Below are 27698 nucleotides of genomic sequence, written 5' to 3'. Positions count from 1 at the left end.
AATTATATATTAAAACTCCTGCCCAACTAAAAATGCATATTTTTTGTGGGACGAACGAAGTACTTTTTATTACTGTTGATAATGATTTTCATGTTCCACTAGTCCATTCCATTAAAAATTTATTATAATAGGACTCACATTTCAATAACTTTATCCACCTATTTGTCACTATATTACTTAAAATCTGAGTAGAGTAAAACATGCCAATTAGTCGTGCACGGAGGGAGTTCTATAATATTTTTTTATGTTATTTATACTTAAAAATTTTATACGTCACACTATACCAATTTCACTTTAAAACTCGTGACGCTGCAGAAATCTCTATTTTAAAAGACGAAGGGAGTTGTATGTTAACTACAAAAAATTTAATGTACAACCAGCCCCTACCACGAAATATTTCTGCGTCCGCCACTGTCAACTGTTAAGAAGCTTATTGTGTCTGTTTTATGGGTATTGGTGTTTGTATGTTGATTGCAAAGCAATAGTAGTTTTTTAATACATGCCTCAGCTTTTTAATCTGTTTTAAAGTTATTTATTATCATGTTTCTTTGTAACAGAGTATCCTGTTTCACATGAACTTGAAACATTATACTAGCTGCAACCTTGGTGGTCCGACTATTTTTCATATGAAATTGCTTACAGATTATTTTTTATATGATTTCTGAGCAGGCAGCAAAAAGGCACCTGACTCAGAGAATTGAGAACTTGGACGGAAAAATCGATGAGCAAATAGAAATTTCAAAATTAATTAGGAGTGAGGTACATGCAGTACCACTGATCTCTTTCTCTATTTCTTACTAGTAATTTATAAGCATATAATCATATATAATAAAAATTATAATCTCGTAACAGGTCACTGATGCACATGCTGATCTCTCTCAAATTAGCTTTGATTTGAACGCGTTGCACCAGATTGTTTCTGGTTTGGTCAGTTTTTACTATTCAAATCATTACTGTATTTTTTTAGTTCTGTTATATAGGTTGTAGCATTTTCATGTAAATGTTTCTTAACGTGTCTTGTTAGTAAAATGAAGAAGGTTACATGTACAAGGAGCAAACAGAGCATAGTAGTAATTAGTATGGGATTATTTTTATCGACTGTTGATTCTTGTCCTCAATTTTTTTTCCAGTAGTACAAGAAACGTTATTGCTTTGCTTCTAATGATTATAACCATTAAGTTTCCACACTTGTAGATGTGTTTATCCCATTATTTCTATTTGATGTTCGTGTCGCGCCACTGTCTCATGTTAAGAATTATCACCCATATGCCATAATTAATGTTATATAACAAATGCTTTCATAATAATCATATTGTTTATTTAACATCCATGGCCTCTTTGTAAATCCAACATGAAATAGATGTGCCCCATACCTTCTAGCTCCCTGGTTTCATTATTCCAATAATTCAAGTTAGTTTTGCTTTATATATCACGAATTCAAGGCATGGGACTTTGTTTTGGATCCGACAGCATCTGTACGTACTTGGTTCACACTTGTTTAATTGTTATTTTATTTTGAACTGCTTCCCCCCCTCTTTTTTTGAAATCTTACCTTGTATGTCCTGTTGCAGGATGGAAAACTGCATTCACTAGAAGACAAGCAGGTGAACTATTTTTTTCAACCGAGTATTAGTATCTTCTCTATCTTTTGGTTCTGCAAGTGACTTATACGACTTGAATTTAACAACCAAGTAAATGTTAGAATGTAATTCTGGTGCTTCAAAATTGCACCTCTGGCAGCAGTTAATAATTGATCATTCATGCTGTTTATAGGAGTTTGCAAATGCTGGTGTGATGTACCTGTGTGGCATTGTAAATGGAAAAAGGATGCCCATGCCAGAAAGAATTCAGGTTGGCTATTCTTTTGCGCCTGTAATTCCCCCCCCCCCCCCTTTTCTTTTTGTGATAAAGCCATTACATGCTGACGTTTTCTCATCGAATGTCCTTTTCTCGTCTTATCAATTTCTAGGGTATGGCTTTTGAGGCAAGAAAAAAATATGAGGCCCATGTTTTTCTTAAAACCAATCTTGCTCATTTCAGTTGTATTCAGAAGATATATATCTTGAGTGATTTCGAGCCATATCTGATGTTGGGTCTTTACTGTAAAATCAAGTACATTCTAATTTTTTTTCAATGATTTGGTACAGGATCAATTTAAACTTGCTGGAAATTCAATGCAAAATCTCATGGTACCTCATCTATTTTCCACTAAATGTTTTTCCCTGCTAAGTTTTAGTAAGTTCATGAATGGTATTTGTTATTGATGAGGCTCTACATGCTAGCGGTCATCAGTGCTGAAAGAGTTTTGAGTTGAATAATTTAATATACCCTTTGAAGTCTGCATAAGTCTTCAAGAATTCATATAAACGTGGATTTGTGATGACTTCTAGTACAATTTAAATCAAGCCTATGTTGGCGTTGAATGAGTATCAGTATAGTCAACTATATCCATTCTGATCTTATGTAAACTTAAATTTATGGAGTATTACTTTTCAGGGTCTTAGAGGAATTGTAGAGTCTCCTGAGAACAATTTATTGACAGATGGGAATGCTCAAGACTACTCTTCTGATAAGCTCAGCAAAACCATAACGAGGTATACTATTTCGTTTGTATGTCTGACGACTAATGACAAACAATTGAGGATGAATGTAATCTATAATTACCTCAGATTTCCTGTTAGTTGTGTCTGATTTTCTATGTGCACAAAAAAGAGTCCAGTGCAATATTCCCTTCATGCATCTAAGACTAAGAGCAGTGAATTTGACATGCAGGACTTTTTCAAACAAGTGTTGAGCCACTAGTGTCAAGTGATGACTCCTTCCACATTTTTTCGGTATGCCCTACTTCAAACAGGTGTATCATATCAACAAGTAAATATAACTACTGTTTGGCATATTTCATACTTCTTCAGTATGTCCCTACTTCTTCAAACAGGAGTGGATGCGTTTTATTTTTTCGGTTTCGGAATTTGTATAAGTGGACAATAGAAGCCACATAAAAGAAATGACGCCTGTGATGAAGGTCATATTTCACATAGTCACTCAAACATGTAATTGAATTCATTGTTGGAGCTGGTTGTTTATTTGTTTATTCAATCTAGCTAAAGTTGTAATGAATCTTCCCATTAACAACTTTTAATGGGTTCGATGTATTTCAGTGTATCTAAGTCGTACGGTTTGGATGTATTTCAATCTATCTTAGTCGTTTATAGTTTTTGAAACTTTTGTATCTTGAGCATCAGCTTCAGCCATAGAGGAAAGAATACGAGTTTTTGAACTCGTGTGTATTAATGCAAGCTCTGTGTTCTTTGTTTGTTTTCTTGTTGGTGAAGCTTGTCTTTATGGAAATAACACATGAAAATAGATTCTGATATGTTACATTTTTGATAACTTGTTGGTGAAGCTTGTCTTTATGGAAATAACACATGAAAATAGATTCTGATATGTCTTTATGGAAATAACACATGAACTTAACTTCATGACGAAATCAAGAGTAAGTCCACCTGCAAAAGAAACAAGCAATACGTTGTGATACTGAGCATAAAACGCTGGAAACACAGAATGAAACAAGGAGTTTCACAGATTTTATCAATATAGTTGACTGTCAATAGCTACAAGAAAGAATATCAGAACCCTGTAAGAGAAGCAGCAGAAATGAGAACATCAATGGGAATTGCCTATACTAGCAAATGTACATGCTAAAGAACAATTGACCTAAAAACCTACCTGTTGTATGTACCTATGACTTATGAGAGAGTTCTCCTGCCAAAGATTAAATCCCCAGCCGAGAATCGCAAAAGAATCACTGTGCAATTTGTCCCCATTTTGGAGCTTGCACAAAGAATAATTTTACTTCTAGTATTTGGTTAACTTCATGTCGCTGCTTCATCAAAACATATTTCTAACCTCCTTGTGTTGTTAGATCCCCCGAAAAAGAATGTCATTAGCCAAGTTAGCTAGGTTGAAGATTCTTCAGCTGCATTGCCACTATCACCTATTCCAGTTTCAATTTCTATCACCACCTAAAACAGTCACTCATCTTGGCTTTCTGTCCCTTGTGCTTTAGATTTTCTCTCGACTCAAAGCGATGCCTCTGATCTCTGTGCAGTTCTGCACCTAGAACTTTAGGCATTTGTTTGAACTTAATGGAAGGAAAATTGCTTCTAATGGCTAATTTGGAATTAGCCGTAGATTCTTTAGATTCAGTAGAGCTCATAACATAATGGTGACTTTGATCATCAGGGATAGGATTGCCTGATGATGTTAAGATTCCACACTGCACTTCCAGTTGTTGCCTTTTGAGTCGCTTGAAACCCTAACAAAAACGAAGACCCAAAATTTAGTTTAAGATATTACTCCAGCATTTCAGAAAGAAAACACTCCATCAAAAGAAAAGTGTCACCATTACTGCAATAAGTAAAACAATTGAGTGAAAGTTTAACCATGAAGCTACAGAAAAGAGATGATATAGATAATACTTGGTAGTTTGTAGCACAAAGAGATGATATAGATAGTGTTTTTCAAATGAATTATCCTACACCCATATCAACACTCAAAGTGGGACTTGACCAATCAGTATGTGATTGTCTTCTATTCCTGTTCATTTACACCCTTCTTTCTATCTTTCCTTCTTTTGTGTGTGTAGGAGCTTGAGGGTAGGGTAGGGGTGGGGTAACTTTAATAAGGCTAAAGTTGAATAGTCTTCCATATTATAGCGAATTTCCAATTTGAGGTTTACAAACACAGCCTAATAAATGCTAAATATGTAACCAAACAACCCAGACATGAAATGTAATAATACCTGCTGGTCAGTGTTTAAAGATGTCAAATCACGTGCATTTTTCATTTCAACTTTGTAAGACGATCTTCGCTTAACCCTGAATATTTCTGAATCCGACTCATCTTCATGGATAGCACCTCTAGTGTTGACCTCCTGAACTACCTTCCTTTCGGATCTAGGTTTTCTGCTCAAGGGTTTGGAATATTCAAAAGGCATTGCATGTATGCTATCCTCCAAGTTAGAGTTTCCATTATCCTGCCCAGCCTGCCAAAGATATTAATGATTCTTCAGTAAAAGAATAGAATTTAACAAAAACTTTAAGAGGATATTGAGTCTTTACTTTGGCTATCATTTTGAGACTTTCAGATGATTTCAAAGGTAGCATAGAAGAAACAAATGCATCCGTGATTTCAGTCTTAGTAATTTTGCTGCAACTGGTTAAAACAGATCGGTATTCAGATATTTCTTTGTCTGATACAGGAGAAATCTTTCCATAAGGGATGTAGCTATCATTTTCAGCTCCTGAGAACTGGTAAAATAGTGAACCAAAGTCACCGCTGTTCCCATACTTCTGCTCAAATTCCTGAAATATATCCTTCTCCTCCTCAAAGTGTCTGGCTGCTAATTCCATTTCTACAATGTTTTCTCTTACAGCAAGTGTTGGAGTCCTTCCACAAGGCCAATCAAGTGATCTTGTATCTGTTAAGGAACAGAAGGATGCTTAAATATTCTGGCAAAAGATATTATGAGAAAAATCAAAGCTATAGGAACTCTGTATTACCATGGTGGAGGCATACAGGGTGCGAGTGACACTGGCAGTTCAGATATGCTACATAACAATCACGTTTGCACTGGCTGCAGAGAATTGTTCCATGGGAGAAAGAAGAGATGGCCGTGCATGCTCTTGCTTTCATCAGACACCATCTGGCATAATGCTGAAACCGAATCAAATTAACAAAAGAAACCTTTATGCTTCTCTGTGATACCAAATCTCCATGTGTGTGCTCTGGCTCATCAAATTCGGGTCTTGCATAACGTAGTAGCATTGCTTCTTTACAGAGAAGCTCCTCATGGGGAAGAAGAGGGATCCTGTTGAGTAGTGCATAGCGCCTACTTGCAATTGATCCCAGGTGAAACCAATCGCCCATTGCAAAATTAACAGCTTCACCACAATTGAAACCTGAAAGATACAGGAAATTGTTTCATATTTATAAGAACGGCCCACTTCAGAACCACCCAATTTCAACCTGAAGCAGCATATTTATCACGTACCATGACTAAATCCTGAGTGATAAGCTCTAGGGAAAGTTATTACAAATTCCCCAGGGTTCTGGACAGCTCTATAAACAGGGACATCATGTTCTAACAATATGTTTGGTGGGAAAAGAGTTGTCTTCCCCAAAAGAACGTCAAAAGCTCCAACCTCCCCGTCACCAGGTAAGATATCATGAGCATAGACATGGTCCTTTACCACATTTTCAAAATCAATTGCTGCGTGACCTGGAATGCCATACCAAGTTTTTGCAGCCCCGCAATGGTGATAATTGATGCTGCACGTATAAGAAACTATGATCAGCCAATGTTAAGAATCATATCAGACACCATGCCTCTTAAGTAGAAAGATACCTATACAGGTAATGATCTTCCACATGCCAAGCAAAAACACTAAACAGCATCCCTATGTAAAGCATAGGTTCAGTGACACCCTAAGATAAACCACATATCAGTCTGGAAAGTGACAAAAAATTAAAGCTATTTTGAAGAAATAAGTAGCACATACCGGAATTTCCGTCTCAAGAAGACGCAAAGTAGATATTGGCAGCCGAGGGATTTTCTGAAAACAAGTACAATGTATAAGATACTAACAATCAAGTCCCAGCAGAAGATCAAGACATCAATGTATACAAAAAAAGACAGTGAAAGGAATAAATGGTGGAGGAGAGAGCAAAAATCATTGCTAAACGCATTCCATGGAAGAGCCCTCCACAAGGATTTTCTTATACAAGAAATGGAACCATGAGAGGTTTTAGATATAAAAAAGACAAACATAAAGGGGGGAAATATGGAAATGATGATACTCCTATAATATTGTACTACCAAATATATCCTATTTTCTTATTAACATCTAGTTTGTCTGTCAGACAAATTCCATTTGAAAACAAAAGACTAAAACCTTTATTATGAGAAGAACACCTTAAAATTCCAGTTGCTTTTTCCAAGTGGATCATTCGGAGAAGATGAAAATGCACTCCCATCAACATCACATGCATATTCGACACTTTCAGTCTTTCCAAAAGCTATCTCATTCCAAAATTCTTTTTCCATGAATGCGGCAGGAAGGCCAGCAACACTACCATATCTACGAGCAAAAATCTTGTTTGCCATCCTCTCAAAATCACGAACAGTATAGTTTCTGAAAAACATCAATCAAGTTTAAAGCCTGGAAGGACAATGAAAATAGGGTAGAGCAATGCAGATAATAAAGGGAAAACTCACATCCCACTCATGAAAAAGGTAACCTTGTCGTCACTATCCCATTCAGCGAAACGAAGTGGTTGTACCCTAGTTGTAAAACTGAAACCAGTCTTCTCTTTTGTAAGAACTACACCAGCAGGAACAGAAGCACTTACAGGGGATATGATCTTGCAAATACCTAAAGATTGAAGCACAACTTTAGCTGTTTCTCTTCCAAAATAATAATAAAGATAGGCATATTAAGGAGGACAAAAGCCATGATCTTAATGAAAGAAGCCATTGCACAAGCAAATAGTTAATGTTGGCCATTTATTATGTAGCCAACTGCTAACTACTAAAATAAAGAAGTCACTGAACAGGAACTTTATCAGCAACAAAGGCCCAACAACACAAAATTCTTAATGCTACAAAATAACTCAATAAAATTCATAGTATGTTCTAATCAGGTGTTGAACATACCATATTTAGAGGCTTCTGGGGCAATCTTTTGGATATAAACTAAGGGATTCTGGAATTCCTCTTTAGTTGGACGATAAACCGGGCACTCTGGAACTTTCTCTGTCCATTCGAGGTCCGAAATATCAAACTTAGCCACTTTCCTCTTCGAGAAAACATCTTCCTTAGTGGAAGAACTGTTACCAAATCTTGGTAGGTCAGCATGATTGTGCAAACTAACACTGTAGGAAGCAGAAGTTCTTAAAGCATCACCACCACTCCTATTCAGTGTCTTGCTGACAACATAAGGTTCATTCTCTGCTTCTGTTTTCCTCCTTTTTAACATTTTATGCTTTAAAAATTCCAGTTTTGCTTGTCTAGAAGAACAAACTCTTCCCTCCACCTGCAAAATATTGCATAAGCATTAATGTAAAGCATGCGCATAGCAAATTTTAAGTAAAGCATTTGATCACAGCAATAAAGCATGAAACAAAGTACACCCCATTTGAGGAACAGGAAATGAAAAGGGCTTCAAAAAACAATTACAATCAAATAACTATGTTCACATATTTATGAAAATTTAGAAAAAAAAGGCTGCATCTATAATAGTTCAAAATTTGAAAAAATAACTACTTGACACACTCTTTTATGGATTTATCATAATTTAAAACATGCTATACATAGACCCATGAAGGGGAAAAATTCATTGGTAAAACATACTATAAGAAATAACAATTCTCTTTTGTCATTTTGATGTCCGATTCTACTTTCTCTAAACATCGTATGGTATCATCAATCGGGTAAGCGTTGTTTCATCTGTACTCACTGTAGAGACAAAACATATGCTGATGACTCCACTAGAACTATTATCTAAGATTAAGAATATTTTAAATGCATCCACACCAATTAAATCTTCAACATTTGTTATAGAGTAGGAAAAAAAGTCAAACATGAGAATATGGAATAGAAAATTAAAATTTCCAGAAAAATGAGACATCCTAAAAGTTCACCAATTAAGTCAGAAAGGTAGGCTGGTAAAATCTATAAATGTACATAGAGTGTCAAACAGAAATAAAATAGGAAATAAAGTACAGAAAAATGAAAACTCCAAAACAAATAAACCAAATAGAGAAATAAAGAAGAATGATTAAAAATGAACAAATCAAAAAAGAACGCTCATCCCCAGACAACTTAACAAAATCCGCATTCCATGTATCCATATGGAATAACCGCCGATCCAAATGAGTACATGAAAAAGAGAAATATTTCCGTAATTTAGAAGATTCGCGCACAGAGAATCAAATGCCTGATTTACATGGCCACAACAGCCACTCATCCAATGCAAAATTGCAGATAAAATATACTACTAGTCCATGAAGCTCTAATCAACAGGCCGCAATTTCAAAATTGTTCCTCATGAGTCCATAAATCAACCAGAAATGCACATCAAGCACAAACAATTAAGTAAATATAACTAAAAATAAAAAATTACCATCTCATCCACCAAATGTTTATCTCAAGCCTCCGTCTTCTCGGAAGAATAAAAAACAACCAAACGGAACTATACTATCCGCATTCTGACAACAACTCCGGGATCGATGCGAATCAATCAGATTTGCGCGATTGACACAATACACAAAATGCAATTGACGGCGAGTGGAATCGCCGGCAGTGCGAATTCGCTACGTGGAGAGAGAGAGAGAAAGAGAGGTGTAGAGAGAGAAAGTAGGAAGTTGAGGGAAAAAACTGAAAATTGTAAAAGAAGGGATGAGTCATCGTTTGTAGTTTCAATGTGATGTGTGTCAACAAATTTGTTACTACTAATTAATTATTAATTTGCATTAAATAAAGCAATTACAGCGAAGAGTGCCAAATTGGAAAGGAATAAACGGGGATTAATAATTACGTAAAATACAATATTTTAGAGTAAAGTTAAAAAGGGGGAAGGAAGTGTGAACTACGAAGGAAAGTGGTAGTTGTTAGGTTGGTTCAACCAAACGGCTGCCGGCATTTAACGCGCCGTTACAGAAAGCGAATTACCGAATGTGCCCCGCAACAGAACCTGGTAACGACCCGGAAAAGCGGTGGTTTGGAGGGTAAAAACTAGAAAGATGTGGATACGATCAGGTGCGGAGGGGAGCAGGCGATAGGTGTTGGTGGGCCGTTGGATGTTGGCGGTATGGACGGTCATGAGAGGCTTCGGAAAACGGCTCACATGAAGTTTGCGCAGTTGACACGTATGGATAGACCAGTTTGACCTAATCAGATTGTTGATTAATTCCGCCGCTCCACAGAGCTTTTTCCTTTTCAAATTCCCGCATTTAGTTGAATGCCATCAAATCATGTCAAACCCATTTATTCTGTTTACGTGGAGTTGTAAATTTTAGAGTAAGATATATCACGGGTTTATTCACTTCCACCTCATATTTATTGTTATCTTTCTACTCTGTTTGTCAAGCCGACTATAAAATAAGGCTTTTTCAAAATGATGAGATTTCAAAATCATACTCTTTCTATTTTATTCTCAATAAATCATTTCATTTTCAACAAATAAAATATAATGAAAATGAAAAAAATTAAATTGAATGATATTTCTATTTTAAGAAGTGTGTCGTTCGAGATGATATATTCTATAAAGGAAAATATGTCACGTAAGATGAGACGAATTAGAGAGTGCTATTAGCTTTTCTGATAAGTGTTGATTCTCTGCAAAGTAGAATAGCATGATGGTTTTTGTTGGCACGATAAAACTAATCAGGAAAAAAAGTGTTTTTTTAGATACTTTCTTTCGTTCTAAAAAAATTAAATAAATTTATATATAACACATATTTTAATATGCAATTCGTAAAGTAAGAGAGAAGATCAAGTGAGAAAGAGGGGAGGAAAAGTAATGGAAGTTGTGGAGTAGTGTTAATGGATTATAAGGTCCACGTTATTAATAGTTTGTAATTAGTTAAAAATTTTACATATTTAAACTTGGTCTATTTTGAAGAATGCCTATAAAACTGGTAGTACTATATTTTTGGAGGATATGATATAATTTATATAGAAAATAGATTAGATAAAAAATCTACCTACCATTTATTATGAGAGTGGATAATCGTTTTCAATCTTATATGGAGTAGTTATTTTTATAGTTAGAGCAATTATTTTTGTAGACAAAAAAATTAAACGCATGCCCTAAAAAATCTTACTACTACCATTTATTATGAGAATGGATAATCGTTTTCAATCTTATATGGAGTATTTAATTTTATAGTTAACGCAATTATTTTTGTAGACAATACACTGATTTTATGGAGGATACAATAAATTAAACGCATGCGCATGTAATATCTTGTTCGAAATAAAGGAGCGTTTGATCAAATAATTTAAAATAATTGAACCAATCAGTATGTAGTGGCTGACCTATATTATTCTTTATCTATCTAAAATTTATTCAATATAAAATAAAAAAAATAATTATCCGAAATATAAAAGATTTGGTACATATGAATGCTTCTAAAAGGTCAACTGAAAGAATATGGCGCTCCAGAATAATAACAATAACATTGTAATCTAAATGTCTGTAAAATACTGAACGAATATGGTTGAAATACAAATGAAGTATTCTCAGAAAAAATGCAATTTCAAGGAAAGAATACTTTAAAAGTGGGCAAATGTTGTGGCATGCATGCTTCAAAAGAGCATGGGGATAAGATTCGGACGCAGTTGCCTTGATAAGTAGTAGTAGTAGTAATTTATTTAGGTAAGATTTAGTTCATTAATTCGATTCGATAATATTTATATTAGATAAATTATGATAATTTTAGTTTAGGATTAATTAAGTCAGTAACATGTGAAGATTAGATTATTCATCTAAGAAATAATTATGATTTTAATATTGTGAATAGGAGTTGAGATACATTATATTAGCTTAAATTTGAAAAAATAATTAAATAAGAGATAATGATAAATATGATCTAGTTAAGATTTAACATAACGACCATTTAAAAACAAAAATAGACCCACTAATAAGTCTCAAATACATTCATATAAATCAAATTCCTTCTCACAGCAATTCGTTATCAAATTTTAGCATATATAGTAGATTCATCCTTTATAGGGTGCATGACAATTAGGGGTGGGTCGATACGATATATCGTATCGAAAATGTTGTATCGTGCATCGTATTGAAAATATCGATATAAAGAATTTCATATCGTTATCGTATCGAAAGTTTCGATATATCGAATGGGATACATCGAACTTTCGATATAAAATTTTTTCATATTATTATCGTATCGATATTTCGATATATCGTACCGAAATTCGATATATCGTTAAATATCATATATATCGAAAATTTCGATATATATCGTATTTTCGATATAAAACGATATTTCGCGATATAAGGAAATTCATATCGTTATCGTATCGAAAACTTACGATACGATATCGTATCGTATCGAAAATTACGATATATCAAAAATTCGATAATTTTTCGATATTTTTCAATACGATACGAGCGATATATCATTTTCTCGATATTTTTTCCCAGCCCTAATGACAGTAATTAATTGATTGTGAATATTCTAAGTAATCAAAATGTAGACCACTTTCAAGTCATACCAATACCATTCAAATCCCTTTCAAAACGTACGGTTCCAACAATTGGCTAGATTGGCATTGACCGTATTATTTAAAACATGACTTATAATTATTGTTCATTAACCTCTTAATAACTCGAACTCCTACTTCCTACCTCCGTCCCCCAAAATTTGATACACTTTGACCCGACACAGGTTTTAAGAAATGTAATGGAAAGTGAGTTGAAAAAGTTGGTGGGATGTGGGTCCTACTTTTAAAGTATTAGTTTTATAATAAAATGAGTAGGAATGAGTTAGTGGAATATGAGGTCCACTACCAAAAATGATAAAAGTGAAGTGTATCAAATTTTCAGGGACTGAGGTAGTATTAAATAAAGAAAAATTATTTTAAATTTCTTTGTTTATGACCGATTTTATAATAGTATGAAGAAAACGAGTCCAAGTCTTATCTCGACTTTAAACGTCTCTCTCATTTTATTTGAAGCAATTTCTTGAGATTCTTTATCGAAAATAACATTTAATTTTTTTGATAGTATATGTATGGAATCTCCTAAATGTAGATAATATTTAATCATTTGATAAAAGGTTGAAGTATAGTAGAGAATCCGGTCACACCAAAAGAAGAAGAATGTTGGTTGGTGTGGAAAACTAGAGGAACTTTCGGCTTTAATGGAGGATAACCTTTTTTATTTGACCCAATCATTTGTGTTTAAGATTAACAGTCACCCAAATCAATGATTTTCCTAATCTTATTTCAATTTTCTCAGCTCTATGGCTGACTAACTGAGTCGCATTTTTATCAAAATCTTTAAACATTTAACACGTTGATGCTAATTAATTGGTATATATTGCATTGAATGGTAATAGTACTTCTAAAAGAATTATTAATGTACACACTGTAGTTTCAGTTTACACTATGATAGCCTATGAAATTTCTCTATTAACCTCTCTTGGATATTTTCAAATAATATAATATTATTCTAATCAATTAAACAAAAAAAAAGTTAGTCATCCTTTTATTTTAACCTTTTTTATTTGTAAGATACATGTATTTTGTGCGAGTCAGATTCAGAAACTATTAAATTGCTTGGTGGCTAGTAACATGAAATTAGAAATTTACATTGGAAATAAAGCTTCAAATTTCAAATTTATTATAAATACCACAAAAATGCTTGGATTTTGAATTGAATTCTAATTCTATACTCTCCCAGTTTAACAATTTGGATTTTGTACCCAAAATAAATATTTGGAAATCCAAATTTTTTGGGAGACATGTTTCTTCCTTTGTCCTCAGTCACACATGCCACAAACATTAAACAAAGTACGTAGTTGTTTTTCCTCTTGTTTCTATTTTCTATTTTTATGTTATATTACAATGTCAACTTTAGTATCATTTTCATTATGTTTTAATTATTGTGATTGATTTTATTTTCACTTTCTAAATTTAAATTAAATTTTTTATATTAATTATTTAATTTTATTAAACAAAAGATTGAAATTGAATTAAGTATAATATTATAGTACTTAATTTCAAATTCAACTGCATAATATTACAGCTATAACATAATGAAAAATCTATTGTACTAAACACACCCTAAAAGAATTTGTTATACACTCTATTATTAATAATTTTTAATGACCTATCGTACTAATCGACATTAGTAGGCTCACTGTGACTAAAAAAAAACAAAAAAACAAGTGGATGTGGCGAGACAGTAGTTGAAATGTAGTTGGTGATTGTTAGTTTGTATAAAAATATGATTTCTATAGTAAAGTAGGAGTATATAATACTCCATATATGTAACAAGTGAAATTTCAAAATCACACCAAAAATGCTGTTATATTATCTGCAATTTGTCTTTGGAAATTCTTATATTATTGGTCAACAATATCTAGCAATATGAATTGGTCATCAACAACAACCACCATCTCTATTTATCATTAGTAGAAAATTCAACCAAATAAACTGTTTCTACGTTAATTATTAGAGTCAATCATAATACTAATAAGAACAGTTACGTGTGTCCACATCCAATGCATGTCTTTCCCACCCACCCACATATATTAAAAATCTAATTTTATTATAGTAAGAATAAATAAGATCTACGAAATAGGTAGATGCATTCTTCCTCCTCAAAACTCCTCATGTCTAATAAGACATCAAATTATATGTATACTTAAAAGGACATATCATTGAAAATTTTCATTATAGTAAATATATGACGTGTGACATTAAACAAAGACAAATTGATCATTTTTTATTGAGTTCCACTCAATGAGTGGGGTTTAGAAGATAAATTATAAGGTATGGCCTGGCCCAAATAAATAATAATGCACCCAATGAAAATTATAAATCATGAAATATAATTTAAAGTGGGCATCAAGATGCACTACCTGAAACTTTACCCTACAAAATAATGAAATTATAATTTATGTCTCAGACATTTCCACTAAAACCAAAACATTTGGCACCCTTTGAATCTAACATTTTTGTTCAACAACTTTTGCAGCATTCATCCCATAATTATGCAGGGGTTCGCACTGCTCAAATTTTGGTCAACATTTATCACTTTTTAGGTGACTATGTGGATGGTGTGGATGATAGAATAATGTTAAAAGTTACTCCCATTATTATCATTTAAATGTATCGATTAATAATATGTATGTATGTATGTAATGAATAATGAGACAAGGCATGACACTATAATTGCAATTGAATTGCAACGAGACAGGATTTGACACTCGTTATAATTAGTGACACTTTTCCATAAACAAAATTTATATTTTGATGGTGTTTTCTCAAATTGCCACTTGCAACACTATATATATCGAGTTAAGTGGAAGTTTTCGTTCTATATTGTTAAACTTCTTCTTCTTGTAAAACTTACTTGACCATATATAGATTTTATGTACACAACATTTCTCAACATTTTTAACCCATTTCTCAACAAAGTAAAGGCCCAAGATTAATAAATGGGTTGACCCAAGTAATTTATCACACGACTATCTTTAGCTATTGGGCTTTAAATCAGATATGATGTGTTTATCTATGGGCATATCTTTTAACTTATCGATGTGCTTAACGAACTAACTAACTGGCTAGTAATTCGATTTTGATTTGAAATTCTGTATGAAATTGATTAATTAATTATAGGCTATATAAAGTTTTGTAAGTTTTAGTTTAGGATCATGTCCAGTTATGATTTAATTAATTCCTAATTGAAATTTACTTTTGTTTTATAGATGTTCAATTAGTATTTTCACTCAGATAAATTCTATAGAATATTTAGTTAAGAACAAATACTATACATGGTGTAGCCAGATGTATAATAGTGCTTCTTTAAATTTAAAGAGGGATCATCTTTTTTGGTCCACGAACTTTACCAAAGTATCATTTTAGGTCCGTGAACTTTGAAAATATCATTTGAGGTCCATCAATTATGAGTTAATATCATTTGAAGTACTTTTTTACTATTTCCAAATTTTTCTGGACGAAAATACCCTCAATATCTTAAAGGGTATATATTTTTAATAAACTTATCATATACTCATATTTTTTATAAATATCTTTACAATATATTTTTGACAAATTTTCTAAATATAATTTGACTTTCAATATTATCACTTAATTTTGTAACATGCAAGTAAAATTGTTTCTTCAACTTTTTATATTAAAGAATTTTAAAATTGAATAAATACTTTTTTTTAATAATAAAAAATTGAATAAAGATCTTTTCTTGCATGTCACAAAATTAAGTGATAATATTGAAGATCAAATTATATTTAGAAAATTCATCAAAAATATATAGTAAAGATATTTATAAAAAATATGAGTATATGATAAGTTTATTAGAAATATATGCCCTTAAAAATATAGAGGGTATTTTTGTCCAGAAAAACTTGGAAATAGTAAAAAAGTACTTCAATTGATATTAACCCATAGTTGGGAGACCTCAAATGATATTTTCAAAGTTCATGGACCTAAAATGATACTTTGGCAAAGTTCATAGACCTAAAAAGATGTTCCCTCAAATTTAAAATGATTGAACTTAATGCTATAATATTCGTATTCACTACGTGACTTAAATTAATCAGTTGGAGGGAGAAGTGGATGGGAAATAGTGGTGGATGTTTAAATCGGATCGATAGTTAATCGTCGGGTCTGAACCGCCAAGTCAGGGTTGGAATTCGAACCGGGACTGAGCACAAACAATTCAATCTTAATCGTGTTATCGGGTCGCCAAATCTAGTTACGGTTCATAAATTGTAGTATGAACTGAAACCGTTTCAATATCTCAGTTTATAGGGCAGATGCAACCTGCAATGTGTAGCATGCATTTTCTTACAATAGTTGGACAATGCACAAATGATTAATTGCATTTAAGAAATTTCCGACAACACACACTGCACAAGCACGTATTTTGGATAAATACACCAAATTAATTATTCAAGTTTTGAATGAATTTAAATTAGTCGATAAATATTTATGTTGATTTTATTAATACGAGTGCCAATAGTGCTTGTATAGAAGAACTAATCAATGTACGTTCCTTTGTTATTGATGACAAAATTCTCATGTTAGATATATAGCTCATATTCTAAATTTATGTGTTTAATATGCAATTAATGGGTTTGGATCCCATGTTTTACATCATCAATTAATGGGTTTGGATCCCATGTTTTAAGAAGTTCCAACATGCACTTGTTGGGATCAAAGCATTGATCTATTTAAATTATTTGAAGCTTTAAAGTCGAACTGTATCGGATATTTATCACTGTACTTTTGTGCATGTTTTAGAGCATTGCATGTATGTAATGATTGATCTATTTAAATTGTAAGACATGTATCAGAAATACCAAAAACATGAGACTCAAGACTATTTTATATACTATAAGATTGAAAAATGGCTTAAACATTTTACTTATATTCTATTAGTGTTTTTATTGTAACAATGTTAAGATCCAAAATGGAAATTGAGCAATGTTAACCGTACTAAGAAATATATTATAAAAGTTTTGTGATTGTGATGTAACTGCACTTAGAGATTTAGATTTGGAAAGTGGCGAGGTGTTTGAGATAAGACTCCAAGAAATTAAAAATAAGTTAGAACACTCATTGTATGGTATATTTAAGGAATATACTAAGTATAACAATTCTTGGCAAGGATAATATTCTTATGTTGGGACGTATGATTTTGGATTTCAAACAGATAATAGTAGTTTTGCCGATCTAGACATAGATGAAAAGTTACAAGATCTATACAATAATACTACTGTGACTAGAGCTACTAGTGAATTAGATTTTAATTGAACTTTATTTGAATGATGCAGGTCCTCCGAACCAACAAATCAATGCCCTCTATTGTTGGTCAACACATGATGAAGAGTTTCCCATACTCACAATAATGGTCAAGGATTTTAATCACACCTGCTTAATTCCATCGTCGTCGTTGAGCAAGCTTTTAGGGTTGACGGTTGTTTTCTCTAGTTTGATTACTGTCTTTGTTTTGCGGTTTGGTTGGGTCCCTGATTTTCTTTATATTTGTTTGGATTTTGGTAGTATGGACTCTTGACCGTTTGTCACAAACTTATGTTTGTTGTATGCCATTCCGAATTTTATTTCTCTTAACAAAATATTCACCGTAAATTGAACTAAAATTAATTCGAATTTAAAATTTAAAATTAGTTAATATATGTAGGATTATATGAATCATAGTAGTGTGTAGTTAGAATTTAGGAAGGGTTAAAAGTAAAGAGAAAACTAGGGTTTGAAATAAACGAGACGCACACGGGCGACAGCAAGCGACTTGTCATGTAGAATGGTTAACAGTAAAGGAGGAAGCAAACAACTATAAAATCCAATCACTTAAAAAAGAGAAAGGGAACAGAAATCGCTCAATGATTTTGCAATCCATTGCTTTATGATTGACGCCTCCTTCACCTGCCCCACTCACATTCTATATTATGCCTCTTTGTTTTTTTCTCTCTATTCCTTATTCCTTTGTCTATATTATACTACTCCTAACACTACATGTATGTTTCTTCAAAAAACAAAAAATCTACTATAATTCTTAGCTTAGGTATATACTACTACAAGTCCTAAAAATTATCAAGAACAAATTTAATTGATGATGACTTTATACATTAAGTAATGATGACAAAAACCAAATTTAATCATAAATTATGACTTGAAAAATAAAATAAAGAAAAACAGTGTGATCACTAGTAAAAGACAGACAGTGTTTGATGAGTAGTAAAAAGAGACAGTGTTTTTACATTTGTGTTTGAATTGGGAATGAAGAGAGGGCCTCTCTTGATAGTTGATAGAGACCATTCTCTCTCTCTCTCTCAATGCAGTCATGTCCCTGTCTGCCCAGCATTCAAGGCGGGCTCTCCATTCCATTCATTAAAATTATCTATCATCTATGTATTCTTACTAAACAAAAAACAATCCAATGACAAAAATATAATAAGGTTAAGTTTGGATGATAGTCTCCCACCACTCATATTTCTCTTTCTTCTGATTCCGGATGGGGATGGGCGCCAGATTTCTATGGCAATTGCAAAAAAACTTAGTAATTATTAATTTTGGGTTATACTAACATTATTATCACATAATTGTTTCACTACAATCATAGTAAATTAATGAATAAAAGGCAAACATGTACATATATATATATAACTGGGTACAATCTCAGCAAAAGGAATCTCACCAGTTGTTTATTCATTTATTGCTCATAAATAGCAAAGACAAAAAATATACTATTAGTAAAAAAAATAACAAGCGGGGCAATATAGAAAATAGGTGAGACTGGTGTGGCATCCGGTGAATATGAAATAATAAAAGGAGCATAGCTTGAAAATATGAGACTGCAAAAAGTAGCATAGTTTTCAAGTCTGCAAAAAGGGTGGGGCCTAGTGCATGGGCAAGGGGCCCACTAGCTCCATGCAAAAGCGCCTCGAGCTACTCAACCAAACCCTCTGCCAAAAAGTATTTATGGCAAAATATTAAATCCGGACTCATAAGTCATTGTCCCCAAACAGGCCCTTCACATCCTACGGCCTAGACCCTTCTTCAAGCCCTTCTGCGATCCTGACACGTGTCAGGAGGGGGTGGGTCCCATGCTTAATGATAGTGTAATGATGGTTAAATAATTTGACATTCTTGGCACTGTCCTGCACACCTACCCTTCTCTCTCTCTACTGTTTTCCCTCTGCATTTCAGTCTCATTTTTTCTTTTCGTCTGCTGCCACATGCATTTGCCTTTTTCATGTAATCAAATGAGTTTCCTACAAATATATGACTATGGAAATAAAATCCTTCTCCAACGGAATTTATTTTTTTATTTTATTTTCTGGTCAAAATCTGAAAAAGTAGTTCTAGTTTATTCATTCGAGGATGGTAAATAAGTTTTGACTAGGGATATACTAACATTTAGTACACATTATTTATTAATTTATTTTTGCATCTTTCTATAGCTTCCAAGAAGCGCACGGTTCAATCCTATTCCTACGTGCGCAACAAAGAGGGAACTAATTTTGACCACATTATTATTATTTTAAAATATTACTCCTACAGTCTAATATAAAACTATAAAAGTGTAACTGTATTACAGCAAACACAATGACAGGTAGAATTGTACGAAAAATGGGAGGCTTAATAGAATATGTAATGGAAATACCTGTTGATTAAGTCAACCGATCCACATTTATTTCATCCTTCTGAATAGAACAAAATAAAAAATAATTAGGAATGAAGAAATCGAGCACTTATATGAGAGAATAGAGATTAGTAAAATTTAAAATAATGATAGTGTGTACATTTGAGTTAAGAATAGAAAAAATAAAGAGAATTGGTAATGGGCTATTAGTAGTAGCTAATAGTAATAAACATTTGGATGTGCCTACTTGAAAATTTGAACTTTGACCATATTAATTAATAATTGGATTTTGGCAAATGTATGTACTCCATATGAAATTTGTCCTATATTGGAATAAATTGAGTGAACTGGTGTATTTAATAATATAGTCGAATTTCAGTAGCCAGGTTATAGAAGCAAATTTAAGTAAATCAATAATCCTTAGTTTGACAAAGTGCACTAAATTTATTAAGTATATATAAAAAAATCAATTCAAAGGGTTCCCAATGCTATACCACTTGACCACCCCCATAGAGTTTAGGTGTGCCTAGGGCATATTGAATATGAGTAAAGACTTCAACTAATACACAATTAATTGTATAGAATCCTGATAGGTGGGAATTGTTTTTTTATTTTTTTATTTAAACTAAAATCAGTTGTTAATTAATTATGCATGGTTGTAATAGGCAAAGGTGCTGCCTCGTACACTCTTTCCAGTTCCTTTAGCAGTCCATAATAATAGTACGTTTCTTTCACTGCCTTTGTTGGTATTCAGTAAAGCGTAAATCATTTCATTTTTAGGCTAAAAAAAAGTGTAAAGGACTCTCCAGCACGTGACACTGCCACCACTTAAGGATAAAGATTTAATACCTCTTTTAATTAATTCTATTTTAATTCTTACTTTTTACTTCTATATGTCTTGAAATGACCCATCTTATGTAGGAGTATTACTCAATTATGTAATTATTCATAAAAGGATGTCCTTTTATTCAAATTGGCCTAAACACGCAATACATGTAGGTGATCTTGACTAGTAAAAGATGAAAACACTTGTCATTTCTAAAGAAAAAAAAGGGAATTCCACCACGTAGAAACTTGACACTTGATTTGACGATAAGTGTAGTTCAGTTGGTAAGACGTTTCTCCCCCGTCTAATAAATTAAGAGTTTGAGTCATTACAAGGATAAATGAGAAATCATTATTAATCCCTTTTCAAAAAAAAAAGATTGGATACTTAACTTTGCCTTATTCAGATGGGTTGATTGTTTTGAGCATGGTAATCCATCATTTATTTCATTTAGTAGTGACATCTCATGACTTAATAAGTATAGTTATTAATTGTGGATTAATTATACTTTATGTCTCAATCTTTGAATGGAAATAGTATGACCTTCTCCAAATATCTAAAAAATATATTATTACCTTTTGAAAAAGATGCAAAAATAGATGAAACTTATACTTTTGCATTGAAAATTATGAAGTAGAAGGTCCGACCCCAAGTTGATTTTTTGTGAGTTCGTTTTCCATCCAAACATCAAAACGGCGTCGAATTGGTATTCCATGTCAGAATTTTGAGCCCGGAATTATAGGCCATGACTATTATTTACATTTTTTTTTCTCAAAAAGTTGTGGTTTATTTTGAAGGTCACACTATTTTTGCAACTTCATTAAAAGTCAGATGATAAAGGTATAATTAACCTCATAAATTAGTACTATTGGATTATTGATTGGAGTGTATGTAAAGCCTTAAGACTTATATATGATTCTTTATGATGATGATTAAGAATGAAATGATCATGGTATATCTTTCTCGTCAAAATAGGTGGCTCCCAACAATATCAACATAAGTTACTTAAATAAGAGAAAACCGATGGGAATTACATTATCTTAATATTTACCTCAGCTCAGAATACATATTAGTAATATATGAAAATGTAATGTAATGATGAGAATCAGATGATAACCTTGACAGCAAGCATATATTAGCCTTTTTCTTTTCTTTTTTTTTTTCCTACCTATCTCCCTTTTGTATGCTTTCTGTCTTTCTTGTCTCCCTGTCTTTCTTTATCTGCTTTTTCTTTTCAGATTTATCTCAGTGGGCACCTGATTCTCTTGAGTCAGAAGATTTATAATGATTTGAAAATGAGTAGCAAGATGCATCATTCTCTCCCCAACGTGAACTCCAAATTAGGCTTCATCTTCTTCTTAGGGCTTCTGCTTGTCTCTGATGATGAGCTCACATCACATATCTCCTTCTGCAATGTAATTCACACACACCCCTTCATTTTATTTCACAAATATAAATGAAATCATCTTAATTAAATATATAATTATGTTTGCATCATTGATGATCAAGTTTTTGGAGTACTAGGTATAAATTATAATATTATAATTATAATGCATTATGGGATTTGCACTAGCTCATGTTCCATTCTTTATTGAAAGTAACTTAAAGAGAAAATTTTCTTTTTCAAGGAAGATTTTTTTAGCAACTTTTACATCACTTTTCTTTTTAGGGTCCTCTCTCTCTTACACACACACACACACACACACACAAATCAACTGTTATGAACTCTCTCAAAGAGACAAGAGCTTTAGTCACAAAAGCTTCTTATTTCTACTTTATTCACTATGATGGACATCAACATATTCTCAGGCACGCACAAACACAGAGATTTTTCAAAAGGGAAAGGGCATTTGTGTAATTACAAGTCGGCTCGAGAGTTGTACCTCGTGAAGGTGAGGTTGTACGTTCACTTCTCTTCCATGCAACCAAGCTTCTTGCCCGCTACAATTTATATACAATAACTTCAATTAGTGGATGACATATATTTATAAAGAAAATAATCCACACTTCAAAAAGAAAGCAGTCTTTCTAATGCCTAATTTTAATGATTTATAGACTTTACAAAAAATAAAGTGAAACCCATGTGACACCCTATTGTAATTGTAATTAACTTTAATTTTTCTTTAGAATAAAGTAAAGTCTCAAATGGCAGAAGCTTTTAGTTCCAAGATTTCTAAATGGACGGGTCCATTTAAATTATACAATATTAAATCTTTGGGAGTAAGTTTTCTTAATTGGTCCCATCTCAGGTCTGTACCCACAAAATCCAAAGAATGAGATGTGTCCTTTTTAGGCTAATTTCTTCATATGAATTTCAAAATCTTGGAAGCCGTGCTTAATTTAATTAAATTACTAATTTTTTAATGACTTTTTTCCAATAATTTGATTTACTTTAATTTTGCCCCATTATGGAGTTCCTGTACTAAATGGTGAAAGATTCCTTTTCTTTTTGTGTTTATTCCTACAAGATATGCCCTAAACCCTTTTTAACTAATTCTGCGGTTAAAATATCCAAGATTTCCTTTTTGGAACTACATTTGCAGCTAGCAAATTCATTCATATTTATTTCAGTATAATTCTTCCTCCTACACAACTGTAACTTCTGATTATGTTCCTTCAAAGATTCTAGACTTAGTTGCCAAAGAATAGACTTAGCTGATGTACAACAACTTGCACATGTTTGATTGAAAAGTCGAAACATCTATTTCAGTCATTTCACATTCATTATACTTCTGTTTTGGCCCCCTACTCCTAAGTTAAGTAAGTATACATCTTTTCAATATTTTGAGCAAATTACACATTAATACAATGACTAATGCTATATGACTATATGATTTTACCACAAAGACGATATACATAAACCTTTAACTAAAAAGATGCAGATTGAAAAATTAATTACTCCATAAAGTGACATTGAGTTGAAGGATTTATATACCTTGAGGAATTGCTCCACAAAACACTATATTCCCTTTCTTGATCAACATTAAATTGCCTTCCCTTCTCCACAGATACTTCAGACTTGTGTGAATTCTGAATATTATCAAAGAGAAAGTCGTCTGATGTATCCCCGGACGACCCATTTTCGAGTGCTTCCAAATTTCCTACACATTCTAAAATAGTTTTTAATTTTATAAAACTTAAAATATAGTACTAATATTAATTAAAGAAATTCATCAAATACTAGTACTTATTAACCTGAATTAGCTGAGGCTCTATCAGTAGACTTCACTGTGCGGTACATCTGCAAAAACTAAGGCCCATCAGAAAAGTTGCATATATAAGCAAGCCTATTCTTTCTATGGTATGAAGCTTTCCATGGAAAATAAAAAGGAGCAAAAATAGAAGGTTATAAATATAAATTGTAATGTTGTGAACTACAACTGAATGAATGACAAACAACTTTTAGTACATGTCATCTCATGATGTGTGTATATACATATATATGTGTGTGTATACTTGCATGCATGTGATTCAATGTCTACACTTTTCGAGGTTAAGCATTGTTTTTTGCCAGAGATGATTTCTACTCAAACGTGTATGTATATATATCATTGTGTAATGATAGTGTTTTGTCCTTTCTCTTCTCTCTCTCTCTCCCAATCCTTTACAAAACATATGCAACTACTAGTTAGTTTTTCAAAAGAATTCTCATATAAAAACTAAATCACATAGGAGTATTATTGTGATATGATTCTGTCTGCATAACTTATCTTGGAGACTACCTACTATTTTCAATTGTTACTGCCCTCTCTCTCTCTCACACACACACACAAACACATAGACTCGTCCTTTACACGGATGGTTAGTTCTTCCAAGTGAAAAAAGCTGGTAGATCTGCTAAAAAGGAAGGATGTTGAGAGAGGCCTTATGCAGGAAAGAAGTAAAATCATCGGAATTTGGAACTTGTGTGCTTTCACATATTCACTACTTTAATGAAAGAATCGTTAAAATTGTTGAATTTCACACACTAATTGTGTGAAAATTGAAAAAGGAAGAGTATTTTATCACCTGTAAATGGGATTTAACGTGAGCCAAGGTGAGATCTTTGACATCCATGAGCTCGAGAACTGATTTGGGCGTAGCTCCTGCACAAATTCAACATGTTAAATAATACCCTATTTTAAACGAGCAAGAAAAGCCCTAAAAATTGATAGAGAGAGAGGAGAAAAAGAGGGCTACTTTCATGGCCGCCGAGGAGCTCAACGGCGTGAACGAAACGGGCGTGGAGGGTTGTGGTCCAGCGCATCCGTGGGGCCCTCATGCTCCGCTTAGCCGGAAATCTGGAGAGGAAGCGCGATCGCATGAGGCCTTGGGAGGTGTAGGGCGCCACCGACGCTGCGGTTGCGATGTGATTATAAGATGATTCCAAATGATGCTGCTGCTGCTGGTGGTGCTGCTGTTGATGGTGGTGGTGATAATGAGGTGTGAAGGGGAAAGAAGGAGGGTTTTGGTACACCGGAATTCCCCTAATCGGCCTCAAATTCACTTCCTCCCCCAGCTGCGGCCGGGCGAAGCCGCCGTGGAGGAGGTGGTGGTGCTGGTGGGCGTTGGTGGTGTCGGAAACCCTGGGTGGATTAGAGAGGTTGAGGTCGGGCTTGGGCATTGAAGAGAGGGAGGCTCTTGACTCGAGAGCCCGCTTCCAAAACCCCAAATCCATTTCTTCTTCCCCTCCTCTTCTCCAGCTCGATGAGGTGGTGCTGTTTAAAGGGCTGATCCGCAGAGACAGGTCTGGCTGTGCCGGAAACAGCTCCATTCTCTTCTTCACTTTCCCCTCTAAATAATTCACTTTTGTGTGGATATGGAGGATTGTTTGTTTGTTGAGGAATTGGGAAGATTAGTTGCAGCTAGAGATTAATTTGAGATTGAGAGAGAGAGAGAGAGAGAGAGAGAGAGAAGGTAAGGTTGAAGAAGTGAATGGTTGTTTCTTTTGTGTGAAGTATATATGAGAAAATGACACTTGAAAGAGCTATTGGGAGAGGTAGGGTAGGGGTAGAAGAGAGAGAGGAAAAGAGAGGGGTTTGTGGACGTGGGGGTAGGATGAAAAGAGCCAAAAAAGATTAGCTAATGAAGAGAGATGGAAAGAGAGAGAAGTGATCCTTTTCCACTCTTTCCTTTTTCCTGTATCCTTTGGGAGAAAAGGAAATTTTGGTGTAAGCTTTTAACGTGCGCATTTGTCCCTTAACAAACCATACTTACTATCTTAACATCTCCATTTATCCCATTTCCTAAGGGGGATTTTCTACAATTAATTTTGAATTCAATTACTACATGCATAGTCCCATACCCACTGTACATGTGGGCACAACAAAACATTAACAACCTTGATATCACCAAACAGGTCAACTTAACTAGCTTGTATATATATTCGCCTGCAATTAGGCCACTATGAATGACTTTTACAATCTATAATTTCTTCATTCAATTTTCACATACAACCCAAATTTTCCCTTAAAACCTAATTTTATCTAAAGTACAGTATTAAAGCTTTTTATTAGCTAAGATTCTTTCAAACTCTTAAAATTAATAATTGACGTGTAACACGTTGATTTTTGACGGGAATCTATTTTACCAACATTGTGACTAATGATCATAGAATATGAAATAATCATTATATACACTAGGTCTATATTAACTGAATTTTAACAAATTAAATCGATGTTATCATATAAATATTTCGCTAATTATCCTTTCATATAAATTTACATTGCATAATTTTCATTAAATGATTGGGGTATGATTGGAATATTTAGAAAATGAAAAAAAAAAAAAAGTCAATTTAAAACATGAAAGGATCGATGTAGGTTTGATAATTGATATGCCTCATTCGCTATTAATTGTTGAACTTGTAAGCATTATCTTGTTATAAGCATCTTCATATTTGGAATTTAATACTAACTAGGAAGTTTTAAGCATCATCTAGTTCAAAAACTGAAATATAAGAACTAACTTGTGTGTGCGATCTCGTTAATAGCTTAACAAACCACCAATAATTTTTCACTACAAAAAACACATGTTTTAATCGGTGGAGAGAAATTAGTTGGTAAATACACCAGGAGTAGTAATAAAATGCAAACTCGTACAAACTCCAAACTTTTCAACACATTGTCAACATAACGTCAACACAATGTCAACACAGTATAAAATTTCAAGATTTTGATGTCAACATAATTTCAATACAATGTAAACACAATGTCAACACAGTATCAACCGTTGACATTGTATTGAAATTTTTTGTTGCTATTATTTAGTCATCTGTTGACATTTTCTAACGGTTCATATCATAATTTGGAGTTTGTACAATATTTAGAGTTTGCATTTGATTATATTCACCGGTAAATAAATATGCATACGACGGGTAAGAGGCATCTAAAGTGAAAAATTTGAAGCAAATTTCATCTGCCGGTTATATACTTTGGCAAATCACCAGCGGAGGCAACCGCCGTAATTCTTTGTGATACCAAAATTGTCACGTTTTAGTGCACTTTATAACCAATTTAACAAAAACCTAACTATTTAATTCCCTTGTAACTTTTTTCCTATTCCACAACCAACACATACTATTATAGTAATATAACATTAACCGAAACAATTATTCAATGGCAATTCAATCAAAATTCTCTAAAGTATAAGTCAAAAGCTTGTGGTCACACATCATTCTAAAAAATACTATGACTATACCTAACTGTACCAAAAATTCAAACCCCACGATTATTCTTTCTCCGCAGGTAAATATTTGTCCGACGAATTATCACCACTTGGATGTCAGACCATTGCTAGAGATAATTATACATGATTAATTTTATAATTTAGGATGTGATTAGCATGTTAAAATGTTTCTAATTTTGTGCGATTATGAGCATGAAGGGTGCATTGAACACAGTGCGCAAATAGATGAGTTGGAGATATATTCGCAATCAATGCCGTAACAACGA

At 33.1% G+C, this 27698-nt stretch overlaps 3 protein-coding genes across 10 annotated transcripts; 1 reads left to right on the top strand and 2 right to left on the bottom strand.

The window, feature by feature from the left end:
- Positions 1 to 610: 610 nt before the first annotated feature.
- LOC125211526 lies at positions 611 to 3192 on the top strand. Of its 3 annotated transcripts, XM_048111357.1 has the most exons (8): positions 612 to 759; positions 853 to 927; positions 1572 to 1604; positions 1774 to 1851; positions 2148 to 2189; positions 2497 to 2594; positions 2773 to 2834; positions 2936 to 3192. In XM_048111357.1, exons 1-7 carry the CDS (start codon positions 655 to 657, stop codon positions 2792 to 2794), a joined length of 453 nt encoding a protein of 150 aa, XP_047967314.1. In that variant the 5' UTR covers positions 612 to 654; the 3' UTR covers positions 2795 to 2834; positions 2936 to 3192. The 3 variants fall into 3 exon arrangements, with proteins under 3 accessions (XP_047967315.1, XP_047967314.1, XP_047967313.1); XM_048111356.1 differs by having other exon boundaries at positions 2773 to 3192; XM_048111358.1 differs by lacking the exon at positions 2148 to 2189 and having other exon boundaries at positions 611 to 759; positions 2773 to 3192.
- Positions 3193 to 3338: 146 nt separating this feature from the next.
- Positions 3339 to 9506, bottom strand: LOC125211525 (lysine-specific demethylase JMJ706-like). Of its 3 annotated transcripts, none has more exons than XR_007174532.1 (12): positions 9183 to 9506; positions 7715 to 8093; positions 7277 to 7433; positions 6974 to 7193; positions 6561 to 6614; positions 6407 to 6486; positions 6053 to 6330; positions 5562 to 5960; positions 5121 to 5479; positions 4802 to 5044; positions 3727 to 4315; positions 3339 to 3503 (listed from the first exon to the last, which is right to left on the bottom strand). XR_007174532.1 is itself a non-coding variant. In XM_048111355.1 (11 exons), the coding sequence occupies exons 1-11, from the start codon at positions 9183 to 9185 to the stop codon at positions 4016 to 4018; spliced, it is 2472 nt and encodes an 823-aa protein (XP_047967312.1). In that variant the 5' UTR covers positions 9186 to 9506; the 3' UTR covers positions 3563 to 4015. The 3 variants fall into 3 exon arrangements, 1 of the variants encoding a protein (XP_047967312.1); XR_007174533.1 differs by lacking the exon at positions 3339 to 3503 and adding an exon at positions 3563 to 3634; XM_048111355.1 differs by lacking the exon at positions 3339 to 3503 and having other exon boundaries at positions 3563 to 4315.
- A 12249-nt stretch (positions 9507 to 21755) lies between these two features.
- On the bottom strand, positions 21756 to 25778 carry LOC125216541 (probable transcription factor KAN2). Of its 4 annotated transcripts, none has more exons than XM_048118280.1 (6): positions 24946 to 25778; positions 24775 to 24851; positions 23962 to 24016; positions 23702 to 23867; positions 22650 to 22707; positions 21756 to 22174 (listed from the first exon to the last, which is right to left on the bottom strand). In XM_048118280.1, exons 1-6 carry the CDS (start codon positions 25517 to 25519, stop codon positions 22079 to 22081), a joined length of 1026 nt encoding a protein of 341 aa, XP_047974237.1. In that variant the 5' UTR covers positions 25520 to 25778; the 3' UTR covers positions 21756 to 22078. The 4 variants fall into 4 exon arrangements, with proteins under 4 accessions (XP_047974237.1, XP_047974239.1, XP_047974235.1 ...); XM_048118282.1 differs by having other exon boundaries at positions 23962 to 24007; positions 24946 to 25776; XM_048118278.1 differs by having other exon boundaries at positions 23702 to 23876; positions 24946 to 25768.
- Positions 25779 to 27698: the final 1920 nt, after the last annotated feature.

The sequence above is a fragment of the Salvia hispanica genome, chromosome 3 (genome assembly GCF_023119035.1).
Source record: "Salvia hispanica cultivar TCC Black 2014 chromosome 3, UniMelb_Shisp_WGS_1.0, whole genome shotgun sequence".
Classification (NCBI taxonomy): domain Eukaryota; kingdom Viridiplantae; phylum Streptophyta; class Magnoliopsida; order Lamiales; family Lamiaceae; genus Salvia; species Salvia hispanica.
This window is presented reverse-complemented; position numbering and strand designations above follow the sequence as displayed.

Bases quoted from the DNA above. Each gene is read 5' to 3' on its own strand.
- LOC125211526 (XM_048111357.1), top strand. From the start codon at position 655: ATGATTTCTGAGCAGGCAGCAAAAAGGCACCTGACTCAGAGAATTGAG. The intron at 1,852-2,147 runs GTTGGCTATTCT...GATTTGGTACAG, and splicing joins CCATGCCAGAAAGAATTCAG to GATCAATTTAAACTTGCTGG. The intron at 2,595-2,772 runs GTATACTATTTC...TTTGACATGCAG, and splicing joins CTCAGCAAAACCATAACGAG to GACTTTTTCAAACAAGTGTT.
- LOC125211525 (XM_048111355.1), bottom strand. The intron at 6,615-6,973 runs GTGTTCTTCTCA...ACTTGTTTTCAG, and splicing joins AAAGCAACTGGAATTTTAAG to AAAATCCCTCGGCTGCCAAT. The intron at 5,961-6,052 runs GTACGTGATAAA...TGTATCTTTCAG, and splicing joins TCACTCAGGATTTAGTCATG to GTTTCAATTGTGGTGAAGCT.
- LOC125216541 (XM_048118278.1), bottom strand. From the start codon at position 25,519: ATGGAGCTGTTTCCGGCACAGCCAGACCTGTCTCTGCGGATCAGCCCT. The intron at 24,852-24,945 runs GTAGCCCTCTTT...GAATTTGTGCAG, and splicing joins GCTCCTCGGCGGCCATGAAA to GAGCTACGCCCAAATCAGTT. The intron at 22,175-22,649 runs GTACAACTCTCG...ATTACATTGCAG, and splicing joins TACAACCTCACCTTCACGAG to AAGGAGATATGTGATGTGAG.